The 22,844-nt window shown below is 44.3% G+C and overlaps 1 protein-coding gene across 1 annotated transcript in view; it reads left to right on the forward strand.

The window, feature by feature from the left end:
- LVRN (laeverin) overlaps positions 1 to 22,844 on the forward strand; it is a 71,716-nt gene that overhangs the window by 13,610 nt on the left and 35,262 nt on the right. Inside the window, exons 2-4 of the mRNA XM_034774584.1 lie at positions 1,011 to 1,153; positions 9,237 to 9,376; positions 12,224 to 12,350. Coding sequence (XP_034630475.1) covers positions 1,011 to 1,153; positions 9,237 to 9,376; positions 12,224 to 12,350 — 410 coding nt within the window. The remainder of the gene's footprint in view (positions 1 to 1,010; positions 1,154 to 9,236; positions 9,377 to 12,223; positions 12,351 to 22,844) is intronic.

Consider the following 22,844-nt stretch of genomic DNA (forward strand, 5'->3'; position numbering starts at 1 on the left):
TCACACCCCATTTTAAAAGCATTTAGAAACACATCCATATCATTCCCTTCCTTAAAGCAAGGAAATAATTTGGAGTCTCTGCCACCCATTGGGACAGATACATGGGCGTCTGGTTTCACCTACCGGATTAGGGTTTTGTGGGTACAATCTGTCCATTTCAAGATGATATTGACATTCCCCATCCTTCTCTCTTTCCTCATGCTGTCAGTGGCACTCCCTGTCTTCTGTCTCACATTGGCACTAACCATCTTCTCTCTCACCTTGGTGATACCCATCCTCAAGCAGCTGGTTTTCAAAACACAGGTGGTTCATTTCCAGCTGTATCCTCTCGTGGTCTACCTGTAGATCTGCCTCCAATCCCTGTTACAGTTATGCATCTGCATTTGGTTTGTACAGGGAATCATAGAATATCAGGGTTGGAAGGGACCTCAGGAGGTCATCTATCCCCAGACAGATTTTTTCCCCAGTTCCCTAAATGGCTCCCTCAAGGATTGAATTCACAACCCTGGGTTTAGCAGGCCAATGCTCAAACCACTGAGCTATCCCTCCCCCTCTGTCAGTATCTTCCCTGATTCTCTCCAGTAAGAATTTTCCTCGATTGTCTAATGTTGGGCACCCAAAACCAGTGGATGCTTTTGAAAATTTGGCCATTGGGTCCACTGGCTTCTCCCCGGCCCACTGCACTCTGCCCAAAAGCCATCTTCCAAACTACCACAAGCGGTAAGAACAAATACATAAAAATGTGAACTCTTCAGTTAGAAAAGAAAGACATGTAAGAAAAGAATTAGCCATTAAAATGGCTGAATCAAACAACGCACAAATCTGCACATGGATCTTTGTGGGGGACAACTGAGTCATAGATTTCTCTAAATAATGACTAACCCTTTTCTAAATCCACATATGTATATGATTTACCTTTCTTTTTCTAACTTGGCAGATTTTGTGCACTATATAATGGTTTTGATCAGCTACAACATGCTGGATTAACCATATCTGTATTTCCAATTTAGTATGCTGATTGCATCACAGCTTGAACCAACATATGCCAGGACTGTTTATCCCTGCTTTGATGAACCTGCCATGAAGGCAACCTTTAATATCATAATTGTCCATCATCCCAGTTATGTGGCCCTGTCCAACATGCCTGCTATAGGTAGGTTAAAAAATAGACATCTGTATTTCTCCAAGTTACCTTAATAAAGGTTTGAATTTATTTCAACAGTGTATAATCATAGCACATTATTTTACTGTATCATCCTTGTCTATAGTGATCTGTTATCCATGGACTAAAAGCTCAAATATTTGAAAATTCTGTTCAATTAATGTGTTCTGTCCTAGCAATACAGAGCAATAATACAGAGCATGGACTGGATGTTAACTGTTAAAAAAGAAATGTAAGTGGAAGGAGGTTAGCAGAACATGATGTTGCAGAAAGGTCTGTGTGGAAAGACTTTGAATGGTCCTATGGTAGTCCTTGCTGGTCAAAAGAGTGATGTTGATAGATTACTGGAGGAGGACTCCGTCTCCTAAAAGGAGGCAGTTGCTGCTCCTGTTTGGGGACAGAAAGGGTTAGGGTTTGTCTACATGGGGAGTAGGGTGGGGAAAACTGCTCCCTGGAGTGCCCTACCTCTCCCCTCCCCCATAATGTCAGTGGTCTCCTTTTTTCCAGTGCCTTTTGCAGGCATCTGCCTCTAACAGATCTTCCATGGCTCAGGGCTGGTCCACACTAACCCCCAGTTCGAACTAAGATACGCAACTTCAGCTACGTGAATAACGTAGCTGAAGTCGAAGTATCTTAATTCGAACTACAAGGTACTTACCGCTGGTCCACACGCAGCAGGCAGGCTCCCCCGTCGACTCCGCGTACTCCTCTTGCGGAGCAGGAGTACCGGTGTCGACGGCGAGCACTTCCGGGATCGATTTATCGCGTCTAGACAAGACGCGATAAATCGATCCCAGAAGATCGATTGCTTACCGCCGAACCCGGAGGTAAGTATAGACATACCCTCAGCCTTCTGGCCAAGTCACAAAGTTCAAACCCTACCTGAGGTAACCGAAAGGTCCAAATGAAAATCAAAACAAGTCTGAATAGTTTTTGTTCCCTGACACAACAATCTACTCTACTCCTTGTGGGCTTTTCTCCAAAGAGTCCTGCCATCTCTGCAGTCTCTCCCTGGATCTTGTCCCTGTTTCAGGCCCATTACAGGGATTGATTCTATTTCTTCTGCCTTCCTAGTGAGAGAGAACTCCCTACCTCCCCTCTCCCGGGTCTTCTTCCCTCAACTGAGCTCAGCTCCATTTAAGTTGTCCTCTGTGGCTGGGGTCAGTCATTCTAACTCTATTACACCCAGCTGGGATCACTAATTATCCCTACCTGGCTAGATCAGAGGAAAGATTAACGGGTAACTGCTAGGTCATGGGCAAGGCTCAGTCCAACTTGCCTTAAAGGGCCAACCAGCCTGAGAGAGGGACTTATTTCGGAATAGCTATTCCTGATTAACTCTGGGTATGTCTACACTACGAAATTAGGTCAAATTTATAGAAGCTGGTTTTATAGATATCGGTTTTATACAGTCGATTGTGTGTGTCCCCACATAAAATGCTCTAAGTGCATTAAGTCGGCAGACCGCACCCACAGTACCGAGGCTAGGTCAACTTCCGGAGCGTTGCACTGTGGGTAGCTATCCCACAGTTCCCGCAGTCTCCGCCGCCCATTGGAATTCTGGGTTGAGATCCCAATGCCTGATGATGTAAAAACAGTGTCGCGGGGGGTTCTGGGTACATGTCGTCAGGCCCCTCCCCCTCCATCAGAGCAACGGCAGACAATTGATTCGCGCCTTTTTACCTGGGTTATCTGTGCAGACAACATACCACGGCAAGCATGGAGCCCGCTCAGCTCAGCTCAGCTCACCGTCACCATATGTCATCTGGGTGCTGGCAGATGTGGGGCTGCATTGCTACACAGCAGCAACTAATTGCCTTTTGGCAGTAGACGGTGCAGTATGACTGGTAGCCGTCATAGGCTATCTGGGTGCTGGCAGATGTGGAGCTGCATTGCTATACAGCAACAGCTCCTTGCCTTTTGGCAGTGGATGGTGCATTACGATTGATATCCGTCATCATCATATTCCTCAGTGAGTTCAATCAGAGGCACCCGGAAAACTTCTTCAGCAGATTCCTCTAAGAAATACTGAACCAAACTTTTCACTCTGGGCATCTGATTCTTTATTTTGTCTCCTGGAGACCCGGCAGTCCTATTGAATCGTCTTGATGATCATGGCTAGCAGTCGTAATACAGCATTTTCTGCCAAGCACCCAGAAGATGCCGAGGGCTATCAGTCATGCTGCACCGTCTGCTGCCAGCTTAAGATGTAAAAATAGATGGACCAGATTTGTTCTGGATTCATTTGCTTCCCGCTCCCTCCGTGAAATCAACGGCTTGCTAAACCCAGAATTTTGAGTTCAATCTTTGGGGGGGCCATTCTGTGTGACAGTTGTTTGTGTTTCTCCCTGATGCACAGCCACCTTTGTTGATTTTAATTCCCTGTACCTGTACCTGTACGCCATGTCGTCACTCGCCCCACCCTCCCGCCCTCCATCAGACACTAGTTTCGCGCCTTTTTTCAGCCCAGATGCCATAGCACTGGGATCATGGAGCCCGCTCAGATCACCGCGGCAATTATGAGCACTATGAACACCCATACGCATTGTCCTGGAGTATATGCAGAGCCAGGACATGCCAAAGCAAAACCAGGATCAGGCGAGGAGGCGATTGCAGCGATTGCAGCACGGCGACAAGAGTGATTAGGAAATTGACATGGACATAGACCTCTCACAAAGTACGGGCCCCAGCAATGTGCAAATCATGGTGTTACTGGGGCAGGTTCATGCTGTGGAATGCCGATTCTGGGCCTGGGAAACAAGCACAGACTAGTGGGACCACATCGTGTTGCAGGTGTGGGACGATTCCCAGTGACTGCGAAACTTTTGCATGCGTAAGGGCACTTTCATGGAACTTTGTGCCTGGGCCTGGACCCAGAGGGGCTGGTCCCACATCCACATGCCCCTCGTCACGGTCGCTGTCCCATTGCGACACTCAAACCCGCCCAGGGCCTCGTCCTCTCGGCCCATCCATGACGCATCCACAGCCTCCTGTAGGGGGTGACCAGGGAACTTTGTGCCTTGCTTTCCCCTGCCCTTAAGCACCAGAATACCAGGATAAGAGCAGCCCTCACAGTTGAGAAGTGAGTGGCGATAGCCCTGTGGAAGCTTTCAACGCCAGACAGCTACCAGTCAGTCGGGAATCAATTTGGAGTGGGCAAATCTACGGTGGGGGCTGCTGTGATCCAAGTTGCCAGGGCAATCAAAGACCTGCTGATATCAAGGGTAGTGACTCTGGGAAACGTGCAGGTCATAGTGGATGGCTTTGCTGCAATGGGATTCCCAAACTGTGGTGGGGCGATAGACGGAACCCATATCCCTATCTTGGCACTAGAGCACCAAGCCACCGAGTACATAAACCGCAAGGGGTACTTTTCAATGCTGCTGCAAGCCCTGGTGGATCACAAGGGATGTTTCATCAACATCAATGTGGGATGGCCGGGAAAGGTACATGATGCTCACGTCTTCAGGCACTCTGGTCTTTTTCGAAAGCTGGAGGAAGGGACTTTCTTCCTGGACCAGAAAATAACCGTTGGGGATGTTGAAATGCCTATTGTGATCCTTGGGGACCCAGCCTACCCCTTAATGCCATGGCTCATGAAGCCGTACACAGGCAGCCTGGACAGTAGTCAGGACCTGTTCAACTATAGGCTGAGCAAGTGCTGAATAGTGGTGGAATGTGCATTTGGACGTTTAAAAGCGTGCTAGCGCAGCTTACTGACTCAGATAGACCTCAGCGAAACAATATCCCCATTGTTATTGCTGCTTGCTGTGCATTCCACAATATCTGTGAGAGTAAGGGGGAGACATTTATGGCGGGGTGGGAGGTTGAGGCAAATCGCCTGGCCGCTGATTATGCGCAGCCAGACACCAGGGCTGTTAGAAGAGTACAGCAGGGCATGGTGCGCATCAGAGAAGCTTTGAAAACGAGTTTTGTGACTGGCCAGGCTACGGTGTGAAACTTCTGTTTGTTTCTCCTTGATGAACCCTCCGCCCCCCCACCGGTTCACACTACTTCCCTGTAAACTAACCACTCCACCCTTCCCTCCCATCTTCGAGCACCGCTTGCAGAGGCAATAAAGTCATTGTTACTTCGCATTCATGCATTCTTTATTAATTCATCCCACAACTAGGGGGATAATTGCCAAGGTAGTCCGGGATGAGTGGGGGAGGAGGGAAGGAAAAGGACACACTGCAGTTTAAAACTTTAAAACTTTAACACTTATTGAAGACCAGCCTTCCTATGCTCGGACAATCATCTGGGGTGGAGTGACTGGGTGGCCGGAGGCCTCCCTACCGTGTTCTTGGGCGTCTGGGTGAGGAGGCAATGGGACTTGGGGAGGAGGGCTGTTGGTTACACAGGGGCTGTAGCGGCGGTCTCTGCTCCTGCTGCCTTTCCTGCAGTTCAACCATACGCTGGAGCATATCAGTTTGATGCTCCAGCAGCCGGAGCATCGACTTTTGCCTTTTGTCAGCAAACTGATGCCATCTATCCTCTTCAGCCCGCCACTTGCTCTCTTCAGCCCGCGATTCAGCCCGCCACCTCTCCTCTCGTTCATATTGTGCTTGTTTGCACTCTGACATTGCCTCCACGCATTCTGCTGTGCTCTATCAGAGTGGGAGGACATCTGGAGCTCCGAGAACATATCATCCCGAGTCTGCCGTTTTCTCCTTCTAATCTTCACTAGCCTCTGTGAAGGAGAAACATTTGCAGCTGGTGGAGGAGAAGGGAGAGGTGGTTAAAAAAGACCCATTTTAGAGAACAATGGGTACACTCTTTCACGTTAAATTTTGCTGTTCACATTACACAGCACATGTGCTTTCGTTACAAGGTCGCATTTTTCCTCTTATATTGAGGGCAGGCCGGTTTGGTGTAAGAGATCACTCACGCAGTGCCAGGCAACAGATTTCAGCTTGCAGGCAGCCATGGTAAGCCACAGTCTTTTGGCTTTTTTCACCTTCTTAACATGTGGGAATGGTTTCAAACAGTAGCGCCCTCATTTCCCATACCAAGCACCCATTGGGTTGGCCATTTAAAATGGGTTTGCAATGTAAAAGGAGGGGCTGCGGTTTCCGGGTTAACATGCAGCACAAACCCAACTACCCCGCCCCCACAATTCTCTGGGATGATCACTTCACCCCTCCCCCCTACCACGTGGCTAACAGCGGAGAACATTTCTGTTCAGCCAAGCAGGAATGGGCACCTCTGAATGTCCCCTTAATAAAATCACCCCATTTCAACCAGGTAACCGTGAATGATATCACTCTCCTGAGGATAACAAAGAGAGATAAGGAATGGATGTTGTCTACATGCCAGCAAACACTGGGACCATACGCTGCCATGCTTTGTTATGCAATGATTCCAGACTACGTGCTACTGGCCTGGTGTGGTAAAGTGTCCTACCATGGCGGACGGGATAAGGCAGCCCTCCCCAGAAACCTTTTGCAAAGGCTTTGGGAGTACATGAAGGAGAGCTTTCTGGAGATGTCCCTGGAGGATTTCTGCTCCATCCCCATACACGTTAATAGACTTTTCCAGTAGCTGTACTGGCTGCGATTGCCAGGGCAAATTAATCATTAATCATTAAACATGCTTGCTTTTAAACCATGTGTAATATTTACAAAGGTACACTGACCAGAGGTCCCTTGTGTGCCCTCAGGGTCTGGGAGCACACCTTGGATGAGTTCGGGGATTACTGGTTCCAGGTCCAGGGTGATAAACATATCCTGGCTGTTGGGGAAACCGGTTTCTCCGCTTCCTTGCTGTGAGCTATCTTCATTGTCTTCATCATCATCTTCCTCGTACCCCGAACCCTGTTGTGTGTTTCTCCATTGATGAAGTCAAAGCACACGGTTGGGGTAGTGGTGGCTGCACCCCCTAGCATCGCATGCAGCTCCGCGTAGAAGCGGCATGTTTGCGGCTCTGCCCCAGACCTTCCGTTTGCCTCTCTGGCTTTGTGGTAGGCTTGCCTTAGCTCCTTAATTTTCACACAGCACTGCTGTGTGTCCCTGTTATGGCCTCTGTCCTTCATGGCCTTTGAGACCTTTTCTAATATTTTGCCATTTCGTTTACTGCTACGGAGTTCAGCTAGCACCGATTCATCTTCCCATATGGCGAACAGATCCTGTACCTCCTGTTCGGTCCATGATGGAGCTCTTTTGCGATTCTGGGACTCCATCACGGTTACCTGTGCTGAAGAGCTCTGCGTGGTCACCTGTGCTCTCCACGCTGGGCAAACAGGAAATGAAATTCAAAAGTTCGCGGGGCTTTTCCTGTCTACCTGGTCAGTGCATCTGAGTTGAGAGTGCTGTCCAGAGCTGTCACTATGAAGCACTGTGGGATAGCTCCCGGAGGCCAATAACGTCGAATTCCGTCCACACTACCCCAAATCTGACCCACAAAGGCCGATTTTAGCGCTAATCCCCTCGTCGGAGATGGAGTAAAGAAACCGGTTTAAAGGGCCCTTTAAGTAAAAAAAAGGGCTTCGTTGTGTGGACGTGTCCAGGTTTAATTCGATTTAACGCTGCTAAAGTTGACCTAAACTTGTAGTGTAGACCAGGCCTCCCTGTGCAAACTTCCCCCTGGCCCCCAGAATATGAGTGCCTTATTTTGGAATAAGAATCTGCACATGGAGTTAATGAGGAATACTTATTCTGTTTTGAATTCATACTCTACTTTAATTCCAGATTAACTTTTGTGTGTAGGCAAGTCCTAAGAGACATGGGTTGTTGAGGCAGGAATATTATTTAGTAGGTCTGAAAAAAAAAGTCAGAGAGCGTTAGTAAAAATCTATAAATTCACAGGCAAATATGCACAGTCACAGTCTTGAAAGGTGGGTGGTGGCGGTATTGGGTCACCTTTCAGTGGTGACATATCCATGTCTGGTGGCTGTGATGTTTGATTGCACAACAGTTCATGTTTTGAGTCTTACTGTACAGTTTTTACTCAGTATATTTTACTGCATGACTTTTACTTACTTCTGAAGTTGTGGTGTTGTAAGTGTGAGAGCTATACTTCTGTTTTTTAAGGACAAGGGGCGGAGGAGATTGTGTGTATCTTAAAAACAAATTCTTGGGTACTTATGAAAACTGCCTTAACAGTCACGTAATTGAAATCTGTTAATCCACAGAATAGACATGACAGGGTCAGCAGCAGTGCGAGCTATTATATACTGCTCTGGCAATGTTTCTCACCACTGATTCTCACTTAATGTGGGATGCTGTGTGTGACAAAGATGCCAAATGAGGGATAGATAGTATTCATGCAGGAAACCTAAAAAGCTGTGAGATTCCTTCCTTTCATGTGTAAATGTCTCTTTTAATATCCTCTTTGTCATGATTCTTTATTTCTCATGTACATAATTTTAAGTAATAAAAGTCAATGGTTACCAAATCTGTGAGGCATGTAATGTAACTTTGGGACTAAAACAGGGGACTATCTGTGAAGGTAGTCTGCAAATATTTCCTCTCTCAGAACCTCCTTCCATGTGTTTTTCTGTGGACGGTCTGATTGGGCCCTTTATTTGAAGCATGTGAGATTTAAGTATTCGATAACTTTCAGGCATGTTTGATATTTACTTGAGTGATATTATGAACATACATATTATAGAAGTATAGCATGGCTGAATATTTTTTTATGCTTTTCCACATCCCAAAACTAATGCAAAGTTTGATATGCTTCATAGATTTTGATTAAGAAGCTGAGGAGTGGAGTAGTAGAGTCTGTGTATTTAAAAACACAGAGTAGCAGCCGTGTTAGTTTGTATCTGTAAAAAGAACAGGAGTACTTGTGGCACCTTAGAGACTAACAAATTTATTAGAGCATAAGCTTTCGTGGACTACAGCCCACTTCTTCGGATGCATATGTATTTAAGGTAATAATTCAAGTACATGGAATGAGCTAAGTGGGAAAGTTGGCATAGTGCTATTTCCAAAATATATGTAGCCAGTGCTGTCATACAGAGTATTAAAATGTAATAAAGAGATGTATAAAAGATTGGTTTGAAAACACAAACTCTTGTTTTATTGTATAGTAGCGATAGTTTGTTTCTATACTAAAATTGTTTTTATTCTAGATACATCTGAAATGAAAGATGAGAATGGAAGCCTATGGACTGTTACCACATTTAACACGACACTGAAAATGTCAACTTATCTAACTGCTTTTGTGGTTTGTGATTTTGATTACATCACCAGGACTGAAAGGGGCAATGAGGTAAATAAGAGTCTGCATCACTCATTAGAGCAGCTAACAGAATAAATTGTTTCTGTGGTGCACTGTATGTTTGATAAGATGTAACTTGTATTGAATATATGTCCTATTTTGAAAGTATTTGATTACATGGTAAAACTGTTAACATTTATCCAATAAATACATGTGCAGAAAAATCTCCTTCATAATAATTAGAGTTTATATACTCTGTACAGATCACTACATAAATAAATTCTGATGTGAATGATGAGCAGAGTAAAACCTCTCTTAAGTTCCTTTGAAAATCCCAACCCTAATGACTTGAATGGGAGCAGTGCTGTGCTTCCAATCCTTAGTATAGACATATACTGTATAACTTATACTGTTTTTGAATATTGACACAATTTTTAACTTTTAAAAGCTCCTATTGTATGCCCTCAAGTTAGTTTTCCTATGCAGTGAATGATGTCCATACCATGTTACAATTGTCCTGTTGTGGTATTGTATCTATAACTCTTTAAGGAAAAAAATGTCAAAAAGATGTTATTTTATTATTATGTTTAATTTTGTTTGTTGAAAAACAAAAGGCGATTAGATATAAAAATCTATGCTAAAATAATATTGAGCCAAGAGTAAAGTTTACCTTTAGTATTTGATTCACTTAATGAATGCCAGAGAAGTATTAGTTACATGGTGGGTCCCATAGCCATCCCACTACTGCAAAGCACAATGGCTCAGGCTGGTCCATAGAAGACACTACAAATGTGCAGCAGAAAGCACTCTACTGCTCCTTTATAATGGAGAAGAGTCCACTGATATGGTGCCTGTTGCACACCACATCAGACATGTTGGGAGCTTGAAGGTCTGACCAAGCCTCCAAAATTGCAGACTATACAGTAACTCCTTACTTAAAGTCGTCCCGGTTAATGTTGTTTCGTTGTTACGTTGCTGATCAATTAGGGAACATGCTCATTTAAAGTTGTGTAATGCTCCCTTCTAACGTCGTTTGGCAGCCACCTGTTTTGTCTACTGCTTGCAGGAAGAGCAGCCCATTGCAGCTAGCTGGTGGGGCCTTGGAACCAGGGTGGACCGGCAGCCCCCCATCAGCTCCCCCTATCAGCTCCTTGCTCCCCTAAGTTCCCTGTGCAGCAGCTGCCTGCAGTTCAGCTGTGTCCCTCCCCGCACTGCCATTTGCTGTTCCTGCCTTCTGCCTTGGAGCTGCTCCCGGAGACTCCTGCTTGCTGTGCCGGGGGAGGGGGAAGAGGGAAGGAAGAGGGGGGCTAATCTCATGGTGTCCCCCTCCCTCCTGCACCCCGTTTACCCCACCTTCCATAGAGCAGGGCTCAGGACCGAGGGAGCTCGTAGCAGCTGCGTCTCAGCAAGCTGATCTAATTAACAAGGTAGTGTACTTAAGGGAAATGCGCATATCTCCCTCCATTCCTGCTGCCTCGCAGAGTGAGAGAGTTAACCCTTGAGGGCTCAGCTAATTGCTAGTTCGTCATTTAGCAGTAAGGGAAATATCCCACCCTCTGACTCTTGCACCTCAAACAAGTTTCACAATCATCATCACTGTGTACCAGTATTAAATTGATTGTTTAAAACTTACACTGTGTGTGTGGGTATATAGATAATATAGTATTTTGTCTGGTGAAAAAAATTTCCCTGGAACCTAACCCCCTCATTTACATTAATTCTTATGGGGAAATTGGATTTGCTTAACATTGTTTCGCTTAAAGTCGCATTTTTCAGGAACATAACTACAACGTTAAGTGCAGAGTTACTGTATCTTGTTGAGCCAAGATGTGCTTATTAGGACAGTAGCCAGACCCCCAAATTAGTACTTGTGAGCATTTGGTTGCAGTTCTTCTCTGCTGCTGTTGGGAAGCAGAACGGGCAGGATTTTGTCTTTAATTTTCAAACATAGATATCCAAGTTTCACCTCCAAAATATGTGCATTAATGGACAAACAGTTAATTCTTTGTCTCTTTTGCAAGAATAATTTACAATAAATGTCTGTTTGAAAATATATCCACGAGAGTCTGCTATATGCCAGAGTATTTAAAGTTCAAGCTGTCACTATGATTTTAACTCTATCCTTTGTGTCTGGGTATTGAAGAACACAATGGTATGCTGTTTTGAGACTCTGACAATACATTGTCAGAAAAGGGGAGCTCAAGGCTGGAGAGACTATGTTAACTGAATACCTGTACTTTTTCACTTGAAATTAAAATCTGGAGATCAAATGCCTCTAAAACTGTGCCCAGAAATTTTACATGTACAAGCACTTGCATGTGCAGAACTCACATCTGGGTTTAATTTTGCAAACTGCTATGTATTCAAAACTTGCTGGCTAAATTTTCAAAGGGCCTCCGATTAATCATGCACCCATATGGGCATATTGATAGGGTAACAGTAGATTTATCAGTTTATTCATGCAAATACCTAATCTTCCTGTCCAAAAGCTCATTTCTGACCACAGACAGGTGCACATGCCATTTTGCTAGTACAAGTTAAAATATTACTTTTAAATATGTGGTCTTCAATGTTATTATGTTATAAGGTGGTGTTTCATATTTAATAAAAGAATAACTAGGAAACTATCTATATACATTTAGACTCAAATCTTGGTCCCTTTGAAGGCAGTGCCAAAACTCTCAATGATTTCAATGGGATTAGGATTTGCCCATTAGTTTGTTAGGACAAGTGATAAATTGGTCTTTTTTTTCTTGTATGAAAAGTTTAATTGCAGAATCTGATGTGGACAGGCAGCATTTCCAAAACAGCTATTCAGAAATGTTACCTTCACAGAAGAGAGGTGAAGAAAGTGAAAATTTAAATTGTCTAAAATAACATTTCCTTGTTTTATTATAGATACGTATTTGGGGTCGTAAAGAAGCAATTAAAAATGGACATGCTGACTATGCTTTAAATATTACAGGCCCACTTTTTTCATTTCTGGAAGATTTATTTAACATCAGCTACCCTCTTTCAAAAACAGGTGAGGTACCTTCCTTTCATTAAACCCAAATGGTTGCTGCTGATATAACACCTACAGAAATACTGGGATCTGTCTTGCAAGACTCTTATTTTAATCTGTGCAGGATTCAGAGAATACAAGCCCTAGGGTTGCCAACTTTCTGATCGCACAAAACCAAACACCCCTGCCCCACCCCTTCTCCAAGGCCCCACCCCTCTGCTCGCTCCCTCCCTCCATCACTCGCTCTCCCCCACTTTCACCAGGCTGGGGCATGGGGTTGGGTGCAGGGGAGAGTTGAGGGACGGGAAAAGGGCTCCGGCTGGGAGTGTGTGCTCTGGCATGGGGCCAGGGATGAGGGGTTTGGAGTGCAGGAGGGGGCTCAGGGCTGGGGCAGGGTCTTGGGGTGTGTGTGGGGGTGCAGGGTGCGGACTCCGGGAGGGAGTTTGGGTGCGGGAGGGGACTCCAGGCTAGGGCAGGGGGTTGATGTGCAGGAGGCGACTCTCTGCTGGGACAGGGGGTTAGGGTGTGGTAGAGGGTTTGGAATGCGGGGTCCCAGTGGCACTTATCATGGCTCCCAGGAAGTGGCCACCAGGTCCCTGTGGCCCCTAGTCCCATGGTTGGCCAGGGAGGCTCCGCACACTGCCTTCACACCCGCAGGCGCTGTCTCCACAGCTCCCATTGGTCATGGTTCCCAGCCAATGGGAGCTGCAGAGCCGGCACTTGGGCGGGGGCAGCGCATGGAGCCTCCCTGGCTGCTCATGCGCCTAGGGGCCGCAGGGAATTGGCAGCCACTTCTGGGAGCCGTGCAGAGCCAGGGCAAGGAGGGAGCCTGCCTGAGCTCTGGGCCCCCACTGCACCGCTGACTGGACTTTTAACGGCCCAGTCAGCAGTGCCAACCGGAGCTGCCAGGGTCCCTTTTCAATCAGGCGTTCTGGTCGAAAACCAGATGCCTGGCAACCCTAACTAGTCCTAACCCTTTATTCTTCAATTCCTCCCCTTTTCCTCCCTTCTTTCTATGCAGCATATTTCATGAATCTATAAGTCAGTGACCTCTCCCCACACTGATCTGGCTTTCCCTGAAACATCATTCCTAACATGTAATTAATCCACACCTCCCCAAACTTTCCTTGCTTCCTGTACTATGTCCCCATCTAACTTGTATCTCTTTGCACCTTACTAGCTTTTGGTGCAGTGTCTTATACTAACTTGTAACTCTCCAACATCTCCCTGCATCTTCCTTCCTGGAAAAAAATCCCATGTAGGCAAACTCTATTTCTGCTTAGAAAGAAATGTGCAATAGCCATTTCTTAAACCTCATTATCTTAGTTTTATGTATACTCTGTGCAAAGGTGCTAGACATCATTATTTAGACTGCATTTCTCCAGTTTTACACCAGTATATCTTCATTGATTTCAACAAAGTGACACCGGTATAAACTAGATCAATGGAGTGGTGACATAGGCCTCTTATTAAAAATTTCAGCCTTGTGGTGACATGAGTCACTAAGCAGACTTCCTTTTGACTTCATTTGAGAGTTTGGCTTAAAAATCCATGGCATGATATGACCCATTGTGAATGGTTTTGTGTAAATACTGAGCACATTTATTATACTAGTCTACAATTTTTGAGAAGTAGTCTGCTTCAGAGATAAAATGTGCTATTTCTTATGTATTTTGATGTGCTGAATTCAAATATCACAATTAAAACAACTGATTGGCTACTGTTTCTAAGATATTTAAGTTTTTACATTTTATGTCTATGTATATTGTGTAGATAGTAGAGTTTTAATCATAAATTGTAAACCTAGGTCTTTTCATGTGTTTATGGTTGCTTTACATGATAATATTTCACCTGTCCTGTTTATGTAACACTTTAAAAATCAGCAAAAGGGTTATATAAATAAAATTTATTATGAAACAAAAGGCAAAAAACTATTATGTACATAGTTTAGTCCTATTCGGTGTCTACTCGGCGCTTCTTGGCTTGTCTCTTGTATTCATTAAATGGAGCATCTCTTGTCACTGTCCAGCAATAGTCTGCAAGCATTGATGGGCTCCATTTGCCATGATGGCGTTTCTCCATTGTTGCGATGTCCTGGTGAAATCGCTCGCTGTGCTCGTCGCTCACTGCTCCGCAGTTCGGTGGAAAAAAATCTAGATGAGAGTGTAAAAAATGTATCCTTAGTGACATGTTGCAACCAAGGCTTTTGTATGTCTTGAGGAGGTTTTCCACCAACAACCTGTAGTTGTCTGCCTTGTTGGTTCCGAGAAAATTTATTGCCACTAACTGGAAGGCTTTCCATGCCATCTTTTCCTTGCCACGCAGTGCATGGTCAAATGCATCATCTCGAAGAAGTTCACGAATCTGAGGACCAACAAAGACACCTTCCTTTATCTTAGCTTCACTTAACCTTGGAAATTTTCCACGGAGGTACTTGAAAGCTGCTTGTGTTTTGTCAATGGCCTTGACAAAGTTCTTCATCAGACCCAGCTTGATGTGTAAGGGTGGTAACAAAATCTTCCTTGATTCAACAAGTGGTGGATGCTGAACACTTTTCCTCCCAGGCTCCAATGACAGTCGGAGTGGCCAATCTTTCTTGATGTAGTGGGAATCTCTTGCACGACTATCCCATTCGCAGAGAAAACAGCAGTACTTTGTGTATCCAGTCTGCAGACCAAGCAAGAGAGCAACAACCTTCAAATCGCCACAAAGCTGCCACTGATGTTGGTCATAGTTTATGCACCTCAAAAGTTGTTTCATGTTGTCATAGGTTTCCTTCATATGGACTGCATGACCAACTGGAATTGATGGCAAAACATTGCCATTATGCAGTAAAACAGCTTTAAGACTCGTCTTTGATGAATCAATGAACAGTCTCCACTCATCTGGATTGTGAACGATGTTGAGGGCTGCCATCACACCATCGATGTTGTTGCAGGCTACAAGATCACCTTCCATGAAGAAGAATGGGGCAAGATCCTTTTGACGGTCACGCAACATGCAAACCCTAACATCACCTGCCAGGAGATTCCACTGCTGTAGTCTGGAGCCCAACAGCTCTGTCTGACTCTTGGGTAGTTCCAAATCCCTGACAAGGTCATTCAGTTCACCTTGTGTTATGAGGTGTGGTTCAGAGGAGGAGGATGGGAGAAAATGTGGGTCCTGTGACATTGATGGTTCAGGACCAGAAGTTTCATCCTCTTCCTCTTTCTCATCTGACTCAAATGAGAATGATTCTGGTGCATCAGGAACCGGCAGTCCTTCTCCGTGGGGTACTGGGTGTATAGCTGATGGAATGTTTGGATAATGCACAGTCCACTTTTCCTTCTTTGACACACCTTTCCCAACTGGAGGCACCATGCAGAAGTAACAATTGCTGGTATGATCTGTTGGCTCTCTCCAAATCATTGGCACGGCAAAAGGCATAGATTTCCTTTTCCTGTTCAACCACTGGCGAAGATTTGTTGCATAAGTGTTGGAGCATATGTGTGGGGCCCACCTCTTGTCCTGATCTCCAATTTTGCAGCCAAAATAAAGGTGATAGGCTTTCTTAACCATAGTGGTTATACTGCGCCTTTGTGATGCAAAAGTCACTTCACCACAAACATAGCAGAAGTTATCTGCACTGTTCACACAAATACAAGGCATCTCTGCTCACTTTGGCTAAACAGAAATGTGTCCCTTTGCAAAATCAAACATTGGCAAATAAGAGAGCACGACACTGTATGATTTCTAGAGCTGATATAGGGCAATTTGTTCAGCAGAGTGATGTAAGCTTCATTATGATTGCATCATCCACGACTTCTAGGAATAACATGATGCAATTCATATCATGTATGACGCAATATCAGCTTCAGATTGCATCATTCATTGTTTTGCCTAAAAAGCAAGTACTGTCCAAACCCAGTCATAGATTTATTCATAGATCCAGTCAAAGATGTATTTTAGTCATTTCTGGTTTAAATTGAGATCCCTTCCCTTTATAACTTACTTATCCTCCGCCATTCCCAAGTCAAGAGTACTGACCCAAAAGCATATCTTGAAAACTAGAGCCAATCAACAATTTTAAGCATCATTTTCGTTCTCAGTGACCCAGAATTAGAAAAGTTTGACGACATTTATTTCAGAAGCATTTTGGCTGTAGAGCAGTGTTATGAGCTCAAAAACAGAAAGTTAAAAATCAATTCATTACAGTTTAAAAAATTGAGCTCTTCTTAATATATAAGAGCTAAAGAAAGCATTTTTAACCACCAGTTTCCTTTTATTTTGTACTCTGACAATTAAAAATATCTAAATTATTTTTTAATAGTCCGGGAGATTAAATTTGCTCATTAGTTACCACCTATCTAGTTTTAAATGAAATATCCTTTGTTGTTGATATCCTTGATGTCCATTTGAGATCTTTCTTCATTTCATTCAATGTCCAAATCCAGCATGGATAAAAATTGAAGATTAAATAAAAAATACAATTAAAAAAAAATTAAATTTTTATTTAAATTTTTTTATTATACTGTTTTTCTTTTTAAAAATAAACCTGGTTAAAATGACATCTGAATTTAATACAAAGGCTTTAAACTTGTAATTTAGTTGTAAATGTGAAACATGTTTTGATGAGACGTTTATGTATCCAAAATATTTTGTTTAATAATATGCTGTGTTTTGTGTTTAATTAAATCCCAGTTACCATCCTATACACAAATCATTAGCAAAAAGTTAATTAACTAGTAAATAAACAATATATTATTAATCATTTTCTAACATAGAAAAATATACAATTAATAAGAATCTGAAAATATTAAGCTATATAATTCCTTAAATAAATGTATATAATTATAGTTACCTCCTAGATAGCAAAACTATGTACCAAATCTAGTGTAAAGGCACTATTTAGTTGTAAATCAACATATTCTTCACGTAGTGTCTCTGTGTGTGCTCCATTTTGGGTACTCTTGAGCACTGTGCCTTCAATTGAAGCTTTTTGGTAGCAGTGCTTATTTGGCCCACACATGTGCCCCACATATCCTAGTGCCCAACACCAAGGCTATATGCAGGGCCGCCCAGAGGATTCAGGGGGCCAGGGGCAAAGCAATTTCGGGGGCCCCTTCCATTAAAAAAGTTGCAATACTATAGAATACTACTATATTCTCATGGGGGCCCCTGCAGGGCCTGGGCCAAATTGCCCCATTTGCCCCCCCCCCCCCCCCCCGGGCAGCCCTGCTATATGAGACTGCATGGGTGAACCACCCTCAGTTCCTTCACAACCACCACTGGCCTGAGACAGTATCTACCGTGTGCCTGTTCTCTGATATTTAGCTTTTTTTCTCAGATAGCTGGTTACCTTATGGTTACTTACCCTACAGTGTTCTAGTTATTGGGAAAAAATGTTCCATTTGTTTTGCTTTTCTTTCTCCCCCACCCAAAAAAATAAAGGCAAACAAAACCCCCTTTTTATTCATATAGTTGTGTAGTTAGGAGATTTCCCCTCCTGGGGTTAAATTTTCATGAGTTTTGCTCAGGAATGCGGGACTCCCCAGGATTCAAGGGGTGTCTCTCTTGTCATGAGGCTATTCCAATAAGTGACAGACACTCCCAGTGCCTCCGCTGCCTGTATGGTACTCATATCCCCAGTATGTGCAAGATCAGCACTTCCTTCAAGGGTAGATCCTGAAAAAATAGAAAAATTAAGTTTAAACTCCTAATGATGGAGCAAACTTTATGTCCAGCTTCAGATCCGGGGGTACATAGACCTCCCAGTACAGCTAGTACCCCATCCACACTGAGATCTTGGTCACCAGAGACTGGTAGCAAAGCAGGCAGTACCATGGAACTGAGTACATCTCATTCTCATATCTGCCTATAAACAGAAGGAGGTAAGGAGTAAATCTCCAAAAATCTCTCGGTCACCATCTCACAAGATGGCTACGGAAACCTCAGGTCCCAAGGGTAGTTCCATGTAGGCTTCCAGCGCGGCTGGTACTGCAAAGGCAAAGAGGAGTCAGTCCTCTAAGTCAGACTCAGTACCAACTTCAGATTCCCATACCCAGAGCAGCAGAGACATGGTTGAAAAGACCAAGCAGATCCTGCAACAATACTTTGTACTGATTACAAGAAGATAAATAATACCAATAATACCTGTGGTACTTAGGGAATCAGAGCCAACTCATTCCCATAGTAAGTACTTGGTACCGGCTGCATCGGTACCAAACCCATCCTCCACAGGTTCCCACTCAGCCCAATCTTTGATACTGTTGGTACTGCAAGAGTTTAGGTACCCTAAGGAGCTGATAATATCTTGTGAACTGGAGTATTTTCTGTGAATGAGTGGAGGTTTGTCACTGTCAAGATGCCTTTGGTGACTAACCCCTTTATCACCTAAGAACCACACACACCCTCATCTACTCTGCAAGTGGAACAGCTAGCGCCCCCTTAGAGTATGTGAAAGAGAACTCATCAGATTCTCAAATTTCAGTGCAGGTTCCCCTATCTATTCTGGGACACGTCACACTCCCTACTATACTGACATATTACAGGAGGATAGACTTCAAAGGATGCCCACATGGCAGGAACACAGATGGCTGTCTTCACTGTTGCCATTTGGGCCCCCTCAGTGGCCTTGCTGAGATCTGCGGGCCTTCTATCACTAACAATTTACATCAAGGTTTTTGCAACATTGGAGGGAACAGAGAGGGACCCATTCTTCTCAATCCCCTTTACCACCACCTATGCCAGAGGAAGAGACCTTTGAGGAGCAAGAGGCAAGGGCTGATAAGGAAGTGACACGTCTTACTAATATTTCCTCCACATCTCACGATGAAGTTGTCATGCCACCATCACCTTCTGTGGCAGATGACTTCAGGCAATTTCAAGAACTGAGGAAGTGGATTTCTGACATGCTGCAGATTCCTGTAGTGAAGGTTCAGTAGTCCTACCATAAACTCCTATATTTTACACACTTGATATCTATGAAGATTGCTACTCTGATCAATGAAGCTTTTATGGCGCCTGCTAAGATGGTTTGGCAAACTCCAGCTACCACACCACCTACCTGCAAGATGGTGGATAAAAGTATTATGTTTCAATTAGGGAATTGGAGTATCAATTTTCTCACCAAGTTCCAAATTCCCTGGTAATGGAGGCCATTCATGAACAAGGCAGACAAACATAGCTCAAAGTCCACCCTGTACATGAAAAACCACAAGAGGCTTGATCTTTTTGGTCATAAATCCTATGCTTCAGCCATACTTCAGTTCAGAATAGCAAACCATCTGGTGCTCATGACCAAATCCAACAATTCTTTTATTGAGCATCTGCCAGAAAAACATTGGGATCAGTTTAGATCTGTTGTACAAGAGGGTCAGCTTCTGGCAAAGACATCACTCCAGGCCCCCTTGGATGCAGCTGATACTGCAGCATGGTCTATTTCCATTGCAATGGTCAGGAGACGAGCACCTTGGTTGCAGCTGTCGGGCTTTCCAAGAGAGATTCAGAGTACTGTCAAAGACCTCCCCTTTGACAGTTTCAAGCACTCTGTAGACTTGATAGATACATCTCTCCACACTTGAAAGGACTCAAGAGCTATGCTGCAATCCTTAGGGATTTGCACTTCTGTAAATAAAAGGAGATTTTATAGGTTTCTGATGGCACAAAGAACACACCAAGCCCCATATTCAACATATTGTAGGCCCCTTGAACCTGCAGCCAAGAGACTAAGATAATAAAAAAAATCCTCCTTCATATACAGCTACATCTTCTCAGCCATCCATGTCCTCCAAGTGACAGTTTGATGGCTTGGTCGAAAGTCTCAACCATCTAACCAACATGGTCTAACAGCTGCAACATCTTATCCCCTTCCCCTTCCTGTTTAAAGACAGGTTTCAGAGTAGCAACCGTGTTAGTCTGTATCCGCAAAAAAGAACAGGAGGACTTGTGGCACCTTAGAGACTAACAAATTTATTAGAGCATAAGCTTTCATGGACTACAGAATTGGTAAGACAACTCCCACCTGTTCATGCTCTCTGTATGTGTATATATATATACCCTCAATATATGTTCCACTCTATATGCATCCGAAGAAGTGGACTGTAGTCCACGAAAGCTTATGCTCTAATAAATTTGTTAGTCTCTAAGGTGCCACAAGTACTCCTGTTCTTTTTCCTGTTTAAAGGTTCTCAACAAGATCAAACAAGATTGAGCCAGAGTCATATTGATTGCACCAACATGGCCAAGACAGGTCTGGTATCCTTATTTGATCATATATACCCCGCACCTTTTGTGGATCAGTCTGACCAGAATCCTAGGTCAGTAGGCAAGAACACTTTACCCGAATCTGCAGATTCTGAATCTCCAAGCATGGTTCCTTGATGGTTCTGAGGAATCGAGATATCCTGTTTGTCAGAGGTACAATACATTTTATTAAATAGTATAAAATAATCTATAAGAAATACTTACCTTCAGAACGGAAAACGATATTATCTTTGGTGTAATAGTCATCAAATTTCGCTGACTTGCTCTCTTCTTCCCAAGGTACTGGATTACCTATTCGAACTGAAAACATTGAGTCTTGCTATGAAATCTATCAGGATTCATTTAGCATCAATAACAGCTTGTCACACACCCTTAGGGGTTTTTGCACTCTTCGCTCACCCAACTATGGCAAAATTCTTAAGAGGCTTATCAAATATATCCTCACAAATCAGAGATCCTACACTGATCTGGGACTTGATCCTAGTACTTAATTGCCTTATGAAACACCCTTTTGAGCCACTAACTACGTGTTCTTTATTAGATTTTTCAACAAAGACAGCCTTCATGGTAGCAATTACTTCTGCCTGAAGGGTGGAAGAATTTGGGACCTTAATGACAGACCTCCCCATTTACGGTATTCACCGGAGAGAAAGTGTTGCTGTGAGCACACCCAAGGTTTTTTTACTCATCCCCCAACTACGCAAGAAGCTATATTCCATACCCTAGATGTCAGGAAGGCATTAGCCTTCTATCTAGATAGGACCAAACCATTTAAAAGATCTCCTAGCTGTGGCAAACCCAGGACAAACAGCTACAAAAGGGGTGGGGGGTAGTAATCAGTCCCAGGGGGTTAAAAAGGCCTCTCCCAAGTCACTGAGGAGAGAGAACCATGGGGAAATAAGGTTCAGCTGGGCAAGGGGTTACCAGGGAACTAATTAGGTTCAGCTGGCTCCAACTGCTTGTGACCTTTTTAAACCCTCCCCGGTGTGGAAGGGAGGGGGAAGAGAGAGCGAGAGAAGCAGGGAAGCTGCCAGTAAGCTAGGAGCAGCAAGGCTCTGACCCCTTCCAGCAAGGAGGGCCGCACTCTGTTCCCAGAAGGGAAGAAAAACAATACAAGGGACTGACTGAGGGAAGGAATAGCGAGACCCTGTGTTACCTACAAGGATTTGCTTTGCCCAAGCCTGTGTCTCCAAGGCTAAAAAGGACTGAGCCTGCTGAGGAGAAGGTGGTACTCTGCCACATAGCCTATTTGTATCCATTGTGGACAGAAACAAGGGTTTGGTAATTTCGAAACAGGTTGTCAAAATGGATCTCTGGTTGTAGTAAGATTTGTTACAACAGAACTCATGTTCAGCCCCCTTCAAGAGTGATAGCACATTCAACAGGAGCACTATCTACCTCTATAGCCTTACTTAAGGATGTACCAATTACAGACATCTGTAAAGTGGCAACTTGGTCATCTGTTCAGACTTTTTCTAATCATTATGCCTTGGTAACTGTGGCCAGATCAGATGCTGCTTTAGACAACGTAGTTCTCTCTTCTGTACTGGACTCTATTCTGAATCGCCCACCTCCTTAATGGGGGATACTGTTCGGGAGTCACCTAAAGTGAAACACCCATAGGGACACTACACCACATTATTTTCTAAAGAAAAGTGCCTTTTCATTGGTTGATATAACCTATTAAAAGGAGAAGTTACTCACCTTGTGCTGTAACTGGAATTCTTCGGGATGTGTGTCCCTGCAGCTATTCCACTACCCACCCTCCTTCCCCTCTGCTTTGGTGTCTCCCTTGTGGGTCTTTGCAGTGGAGAAGGAATTGAGGGCAGTTTACTCATGCAGCCCCATATAACCTCAGTGCAGGGCGCAAGCATGTGTGGGGCACATGTGTGGGCTGAACTGGCACTGCTACCAAAAACCTCCCTTCAAAGGCACAGGTGTCTCTGAAGTGGAGCACCCACAGGGACACCCATCTCAAAGAACTCCAGTTACTGCACAAGGCGAGTAACCTCTCCTTTAAATGGTTATATCAATCAATGAGAATGGACCTCCCTTTAGAACGGTGGTTCTCAAACTAGGGCCGCCACTTGTTCAGGGAAAGCCCCTGGCAGGCTGGGCGGGTTTGTTTACCTGCCACATCTACAGGTTTGGCCGATCACAGCTCCCACTGGCCACGGTTTGCCACTCGAGGCCAATGGGGGCTGCAGGAAGTGGCGCGAACCTGCGGACGCGGCAGGTAAACAAACTGTCCCGGCCTGCCAGGGGCTTTCC

The sequence above is a fragment of the Trachemys scripta genome, chromosome 6, assembly GCF_013100865.1.
Source record: "Trachemys scripta elegans isolate TJP31775 chromosome 6, CAS_Tse_1.0, whole genome shotgun sequence".
Taxonomy (NCBI): Eukaryota; Metazoa; Chordata; order Testudines; family Emydidae; genus Trachemys; species Trachemys scripta.